Raw genomic sequence first — 7395 nt, 5'->3', positions numbered from 1 at the left:
TAGTGAATATATATTACAAACTTCAGGTGTCTGCAAAACAAGCTGGGATTGCAAAGAAGGAATACATATGGTAGCAGACTGATCTTCATATGGTAGCCATTTTAGCTAAAAACTAACTGCTACAATAACAACTGATTGATACCAATGAGGGAAATTTGGTCGGCATATGTTTCTAAATCAATTTCTTCTTGTTTTTATATGTAATGCACACACACACACACGTACGTAAGTTTGCAAGGGAAACTCTGGGAAAAAAGATCGAGCACCAACACACTTTGCAATTATTTAATGAACAAAAATCATCAAACTCTGCTCTTGAAATTCTTCAAAATATATGAACTGTATTATTAAAAAATAGTGAACCAAATATAGATCTGGTCAAATATGCAAACTCATATCATAAAGACAATTGAATAAATTATATAAACATCCCATAAAATCGAAACAAAAATTTATCTTAATTGATGATATAGGATCCTATTCCCAGGGACTCAATGAACACTCTCCAGGCAATTTAGGATATCGTTCATTATCCTTGCAATAATCATAAATGACAAGGTTCCTCTGCACCCAAGCATAATCCATTTTCTGGGAATCAGATAAACGCCAAGCCTTGTACTGATCCCACCAGTTCTTTGTGGTGCTGGAAACACAGGCAGGGTAAGGGTCTTCCCATTGGCAACCCTCGACGCTGAAATCCTTGTAAGACGACACAAATGGGGCTCTTTCCCAGTCTGTTTTCTCCAACCCACCTCTCGTCGCCCATTCATCTGCGTTCCATATGCTGGAGAACAAATACATTGGCTTCTCATTGGGAAAGAAGTCGTTTTTCTCATCACCATTGTTTTTGAATACTCTTATGGGAACTTCATCCACAAAAAACCTGTTTTGCAATAATTCAGTAGGCATATATTCGGATACGAGTATAAGATATAATACGAGACTTACACAATTTGGTGGTTGTTCCATAGAATGGAATATGAATGAAACTCTTCAGTGGGGTCGAACCAAAGCATGTGCCTCATTTCACGGCCTCCAACACCATTTTTATACACGTTTGTCTGTATTAAATACGGTTGCCCTGTTCGATTCCCCAAGAACTCAAAATCCAGTTCATCTCGTTCTGGCCCTGCCCCGTTCTCAGAACACATCTGCACCACTCTTTAAACTTCAGCTATGGAAAACACAACTCTTATGTTACAAAATATTTAAACAACTGTCAGGAAAACATACATAGTAAGCTGTTACAACGCCAGCAGAGTCACCTCCGACCAACTTCAGTTTCATGCTAAACCACCCAAATCTGTATCTTTGCTTGGTTTGAAACCCGCAACCTAGAAGTAGATAGAAACAGATTAAAATCCTGGATTTGAAGCAAGTTATTAGAAGTTTAGAACCAAACACAACTGTTTAACGCAATCAAATTGTATCAAACCTGTTTCTTTGTCCAAGGAGAGGTACCAGGCCTGACCATCTTCAGAGGTCTTGAAATGATCTTCAGACCACATTATACTGAAGTTATCTTCGAAAGAAGTTTGTGAATCAGCTGCTTCAGATGAAGAGTAAAACGCAGATATTAGAAGTGCAATGAAGAGTACCCCTTTCTCCATTTTGTTGACCCAAAGTGTTGTTTTTGGAAGAAGAGGATGACATCTCACTTCTCTGCTGGATCTTGAGAGGTAAATATACGAGTACTCGAATTTGGACACTTGATGTGAACATGTGTGAAGCGGCACACCAATAAACCAAGGTTTATTTTGGTCTATTAATGGATGAATGTACCAATATACCCATCCAAGAAATCATGCAAATTACAAAGTGAAGAAGGGTATTTTAGGGAAATGAAGTACCATAAATGATCCATGGAGAACATAAATGAAATGCCAGGCTGCCCTCCAATTAGGAATTGGCAGTATAAAGAAATGGAGAGTGGGTCCATTTCTTACATGTAAGAACTGTTGTGTTTGTCTTGAAAATAATCACAGAAAATCTTGGATTTCACCACTGGATTTGGCGGTCGGGACTCGGGACTAACAACCAGCTTAAACTTTGAATTAAAGCAAATTAATCTCACTTTAATCTTTAACTTTAGGTAAAAAAAGGACTTAGATTACAAATTAAAAACAAAATGTTCCTTTTTTAATAGTAAGCAATGAAAAGAAAGCAGAAAAAGCAGAGCTTGCTTTCTTGGTAAACATGACCAGACATGCTAATCTAAACCTTGTTATATAGTTGATTGGGAGAGGTGCTCAAGCACATGGCATTAGGGACCAATTTTAGGGGTCATAAGGTCCCACAACAAGCTGCATTTTTGATGGACTGAAAGTGAATGCCAAAAGTATGGATTTAATGAAGTAAGAAGATCATATGCAACTGTCCATGCCAAGTATGAAGACATTTCAACAAATTAATGCGATACTCCAAAAAAAATTTAAATACCTGATATATAACATCATTATTAAGTAAAAATGAAATTATTTTAATCCATTAAAAATAAAAATTTTACCAAATTCTTGACTTGGAATAAGAAAAACACTGACTTTGCAAGTTGATTATGCACGTGAAAAACAGCTATTACTTCAACGCTCATCAGCTTATTGCTAGTTAGTTGTAGGTCCTAGGCTTCTAGCAGTCAAACTGGTGCCCTTTAACCATATACATAAATACGAGGCAACAAGAGACAGTTTGGCCGAGTGGTCTAAGGCGCCAGATTTAGGCTCTGGTCCGAAAGGGCGTGGGTTCAAATCCCACAGCTGTCAATTTTTCTTTTTGAGAGCTTAGAGCTGGCTCATATGATATTCTTTCGAAGTCCATTCAAACGAGCCCATTTTAAGCTGAACATGGACCCAAATGATCTTTCATCTGATGCGACGTCGTTAAGCCGGAACTCAAGGTCAAGTCAGTCAACGCGTCAAAGTCATCTTGTCCAGACGAATGTTAAAACTTAAAACCGGAGAAAAGTTAAGACCGAAGCTGTTTGTCGCCAATCCCCAAATCCGAAAGCTAAGCAAGGAAATGGCGATCCCTTCCAGTTCTGCTTATCTCTTCTTACTCTCCTTTTTCACCCTTTCTCTATTCCTTGCCATTTCCACTGCTGAATCTGAATCTGAATTAGAACTGGTGGCCGATCTCCTCGCCCTTCAGTCCGAATCCAAATCAGGAGTCATCCACTTAGATGACCGAACCATCGCCAAATTCTTAACCTCCCCCAAAACCCCTCGCCCTTACTCTATCCTCATCTTCTTCGACGCCACCCAACTCCACGATAAAACCGAACTCCACCTCCGCGAGCTCCGCCAAGAGTTCGCCCTCGTCGCCTCTTCGTTCATCACCAACCACAACAACTCCAACACCAAGCTCTTCTTCGCCGACATCGAGTTCCGGGAATCTCAATCTTCTTTCCACCTCTTCGGCGTCAACTCCCTTCCCCACATCCGCCTCGTCGGCCCCACCGCAAAATCGTTGAAAGATGAGTCGGAACAGATGGACCAGGGCGATTTTTCTCGATTGGCTGAGTCAATGGCCGAATTCGTTGAGTCCAGAACTAAACTCACCGTGGGTCCCATCCATCGTCCTCCTATTCTCTCGAAAACTCAAATGGGTCTGATCGTTGCCCTTTTGTTGATCTCTTCTCCGTTCATCGCTAAAAAGATCTTCGCCGGGGAAACCCTCTTGCACGATCCCAAGATTTGGCTTTCCGGCGCCGTTTTTATTTATTTTTTCAGCGTTTCAGGTGCAATGCATAATATAATAAGGAAAATGCCGATGTTTTTGGTGGATAGGAACGATCCCAACAAATTGATTTTCTTTTACCAAGGATCGGGGATGCAGCTTGGGGCGGAAGGATTCGCGGTGGGTTTTCTTTATACAATAGTGGGATTATTGCTAGCTTTCGTTACCCATTTGCTTGTTTATGTTAAGAACGCGAAAGCCAAGCGTGTGGCCATGGTTTTTGCGATTTGCGTTTCTTTTTGGGCGGTGCAGAAAGTGATTTTCTTGGACAATTGGAAGACTGGATATGGGATTCATGGATTCTGGCCTTCCAGTTGGAACTGAAGGCATCATCTTTTTTGTTTTTTTTTTAGGCTGCTATAATTCGAACTATGGTTTCGATTCAGTTGGGAATTTGATATCAATTTTAGATGTTTTAATGTACTTTGGGCAAAATACTGAGCTTATAGAACGTTAATCTGTTATAAGTTGACATCCATGAAAAATCCATTTCCTAAAAGATTTTCTAATCTTAACTATAGTATTCCACATTTACGCATCCAGTTAGCCCTGTTTTTGGTGCTGCGTATGGTTCTAAATTTCTCAGAGATTCTTTGTTTTACATGTTTAGCTTTGATAATTTCTTTAGTTTATGAATGAAAGCTTATGCGCATAGGGTGTAATCTTGTGAAGGATTAAATTGGCTTCCCTTAGTTCTCTATTTATACTTGTTCTACTTTTGTGCACCAATAATCTTGTAGGATTTCACATTGTAAGCTGCAAAGTGGTCGTGTGGAATATGAGAGTTATAGTTTAGGTTTGAAAAGGTTAATCATATAGGTATCTTCTTCATTTACTTTAGAACTATATTTAAGCCCTTTTGACGATGATGCTGTATCTGGCTTAAATCTTGGAGGCTTTTTGGGTTGGTAGCAGTTTGTTAGTATTGAGTTACATGATCCCTCTCAGACCAAGCTTTAATGGCTCAGTTAAGTTTAAGCTTTCCACACATTTTTACCTTTCCTGACTCTTGTTAGAGTTGTTTAGGTCTAAGTTCCCCAAGTTGGGCATCACATACCAAAATTTATGGTCTTGTCACGTCAGTAGCATGTTAAAACTTAAGGTGTTTGATGATTAGTAGTCTCATCTAGTTCTAGAGTGGTAAATATCCTTTCTGAGTGACTGCAGACTAACTCTGAAGGCCTTATTTTTTATGGCTTATGCTCCATGTAGCATATGATAATCCAAGAAACCGGTTTATGTTCCAGCAAACTGTTTAAGAGGAGCAGTAGGGAATTTTATGTAAAACTTGCTGACTATATTTCTTTTCCCATATTTATTTGTTTTGGGTTCATCCTGTTGTATCTAAGTTTTGGAAATCTTGATATTTCTATAGCTTGATAAACAAAACTTGAAGTTGTTTATATATAGTAAAACTAAAAGGAATAAGTTGTGTTAATTGTTGGTGTTAGTACTTCGTGTATGCCTGAAGTTCCCTGGGTTGTTCAAATTGGCTGGGCATTGGAAAATTTCTTGTTACTTCTTTGTCGATGCAACTGTTGATTTGTTTTCTTGCATGAAATGCGGTGGATTTTATATTTGAAGTTTTGCCTGTTGATCAAATCGGTCAACAGCATTTCATTTAGTGTTAAGGCTTTGAAAGGTGATAACTTGGTCAATAATCTTTTGAGTTGTTCTGGAGATCACTTAATGTTGCTCTCTGTTAAAGAGGGTGATTGTCTTTTGGTTCATATGTTAAAGAGGGTGATTATGAAGAAAGATTTTGTTAAGCATATTGTAATAACTCAAATTTGCCCGGTCCGTAAAATAAATAAAAGACAAAAACAAAAAATAATAAAAGTCCTTTTACAAGTCCAAATTGATAGCCTATATACATAGCCCAGCTTGAGCACTATCTATGGCCCATTTACAAGAGACACTAGTAGCCCACATACACCTAAAACCCTTAGCCCGAATACCCAAATTAGACCCAAATCAGCGAGGCCCAGGATGGCCCAATGCCTAAATCAAATCAGGAAACCCTAGGGTTTCCAGAAACATTTGCGCCGTAAGCTTGATCCCAATCGTCACGCAAAGTCAGCAACCAGGCCTCATCTCGCGCGGTAATCAACATGCCAACCCTCGTCACCGGATCTTCACTCGCCTGCAAAAGGAAAGAAACAGCAGAAAGACAACGCAAATATAGCAGGAAATAAAGATTGTAAATATATTTTCAGTGGCTACAAAAGCCCGAATCAAAATGATGTAAATGGGGTTTTTTTTTTTGATACACACATATACAATCAAAGTACAGCAGTTTATCGAAGAAACAGAGGTGATTGGTTTTATCCTTTTTCTTTTATTCAGAATATATACATATAAAAAGAAACTAAGAAGTAATAAAAGATTATTACCTCTCTATTCGCTGTAAAAAGCGAAAATTTTTCGAATTCCGACCGCCGTACATGGCGAAGTCGACGGTGGCTCGTGGGAGCGTGAGAGCCCGATGACGGAGGCTCGACGGAGCTCTGAGGGCCTGTTCTCTATCCCCTTCAGAGCTTTCTTCAGTTTTTTTTTAAAAACAGGTTAAAAATGAATTTTTGGGGGCTAAAATTGGCTTTTATAGCCTCATAGAAACGACGTCGTTTTGCTTAAAACGATAAGCTTCAAAACGGCGTCGTTTCAAAGCTCAGGATCCGCGTGTTGACCCGTGACCCGGATAGGATCTGCGTGTTTTCGTTTAAAGGGCAAATTGCCCAATTGATCCTTCCGCATTTTTAAAATTTATAATTTCATTTTATTTTTTATTTTAAATTTGCCCTAACCTTTTACATTCCCAATGGCCATTATAAAACCTATTCTGAGAACGACGTCGTTTTTGGGATTAGGGCTAATTGCCCAGTGAGTCCCTCAGATTTTAGTGAGCATTTCAATTAGGCCCAAATTTTTTTATGCATTTGTAATTAACCCTAGATTTTTTAATTAAATTCAATTTTAATCCTTTTATATATATATATATATATATATAATTGATTTTAAATATTATATGTATTATTTATTTTTTAAACACTAGTTATATGTAAAAATAGTATATATATTATTTATCATATTATATTATTATATATTTTATTTATAAATTTTATTATATGTTATATATTTTACTATATATATTATTCCTTACATTATTTTTATTTTATTATAAATTGTATATTATTTTATTATTCATTAATTACGTTTAATTTTAAAATTTGTAAATTATTATTAAATAAATACGTGTATTATCAATATTTAGCACTTAGCGTGTAATATTCTTAAAATTATATTAAAATTTTGTTCCTATTTAACACATTATTATTTTTATAAATATATATTAAGTTATGATATCATATAGTATACATTAACCGTTTCTAAAATCTCCTTTATTATTTATATAAAGTTTTAAATAATTTTTATATACACCTCATTATTATTTATTTTTAAAATTGTATTTAGATTTTTTATTTTTGTCTTATTATATATATATGTTCGTAATTTGTTTATCTATTTTTGTATCATTTTGCATTATTTTAAATCTTATGAATTACTTGTTATTTTTATATTTATTATTTTATATATTTGCATGAGATATTATTATATATTATGTAATTTATATTGTTATATTCATTATTCTCTATATTGTATTTT

General features: G+C 36.3%; 2 protein-coding genes, 1 long non-coding RNA gene and 1 other non-coding gene across 4 annotated transcripts; 2 read left to right on the top strand and 2 right to left on the bottom strand.

Annotated features, from left to right (window-relative positions):
- Positions 1–321: 321 nt before the first annotated feature.
- LOC108459457 (probable xyloglucan endotransglucosylase/hydrolase protein 8) lies at positions 322–1742 on the bottom strand. Its single transcript, XM_017758830.2, has 4 exons — positions 1436–1742; positions 1234–1334; positions 949–1151; positions 322–883 (listed from the first exon to the last, which is right to left on the bottom strand). The coding sequence occupies exons 1-4, from the start codon at positions 1608–1610 to the stop codon at positions 478–480; spliced, it is 885 nt and encodes a 294-aa protein (XP_017614319.1). The 5' UTR covers positions 1611–1742; the 3' UTR covers positions 322–477.
- Positions 1743–2679: 937 nt separating this feature from the next.
- Positions 2680–2759, top strand: TRNAL-UAG (transfer RNA leucine (anticodon UAG)). The gene has a single exon. It is a non-coding gene; the product is annotated as a tRNA-Leu (tRNA).
- Positions 2760–2877: 118 nt separating this feature from the next.
- LOC108457614 (probable dolichyl-diphosphooligosaccharide--protein glycosyltransferase subunit 3B) lies at positions 2878–4231 on the top strand. Its single transcript, XM_017756654.2, has one exon. It carries the CDS (start codon positions 2935–2937, stop codon positions 4054–4056), a length of 1122 nt encoding a protein of 373 aa, XP_017612143.1. The 5' UTR covers positions 2878–2934; the 3' UTR covers positions 4057–4231.
- A 1275-nt stretch (positions 4232–5506) lies between these two features.
- LOC108459839 (uncharacterized) lies at positions 5507–6301 on the bottom strand. The gene is made up of 2 exons (XR_001867425.2): positions 6126–6301; positions 5507–5875 (listed from the first exon to the last, which is right to left on the bottom strand). It is a non-coding gene; the product is annotated as an uncharacterized LOC108459839 (long non-coding RNA).
- Positions 6302–7395: the final 1094 nt, after the last annotated feature.

The sequence above is a fragment of the Gossypium arboreum genome, chromosome 6 (genome assembly GCF_025698485.1).
Source record: "Gossypium arboreum isolate Shixiya-1 chromosome 6, ASM2569848v2, whole genome shotgun sequence".
Lineage (NCBI taxonomy): Eukaryota > Viridiplantae > Streptophyta > Magnoliopsida > Malvales > Malvaceae > Gossypium > Gossypium arboreum.
Note: the sequence above shows the minus strand (reverse complement) of the source record. Positions and strands in the feature narration are given on the sequence as shown.

What these genes read in the sequence shown, in the direction of transcription:
- LOC108459457 (XM_017758830.2), bottom strand. Translation starts at nt 1,610, where the DNA reads ATGGAGAAAGGGGTACTCTTCATTGCACTTCTAATATCTGCGTTTTAC. An exon ending in CTCCTTGGACAAAGAAACAG is followed by an intron (nt 1,335 to 1,435) that starts GTTTGATACAAT and finishes ATCTACTTCTAG; the next exon opens with GTTGCGGGTTTCAAACCAAG. An exon ending in TGGAACAACCACCAAATTGT is followed by an intron (nt 884 to 948) that starts GTAAGTCTCGTA and finishes ATTGCAAAACAG; the next exon opens with GTTTTTTGTGGATGAAGTTC.
- LOC108457614 (XM_017756654.2), top strand. Translation starts at nt 2,935, where the DNA reads ATGTTAAAACTTAAAACCGGAGAAAAGTTAAGACCGAAGCTGTTTGTC.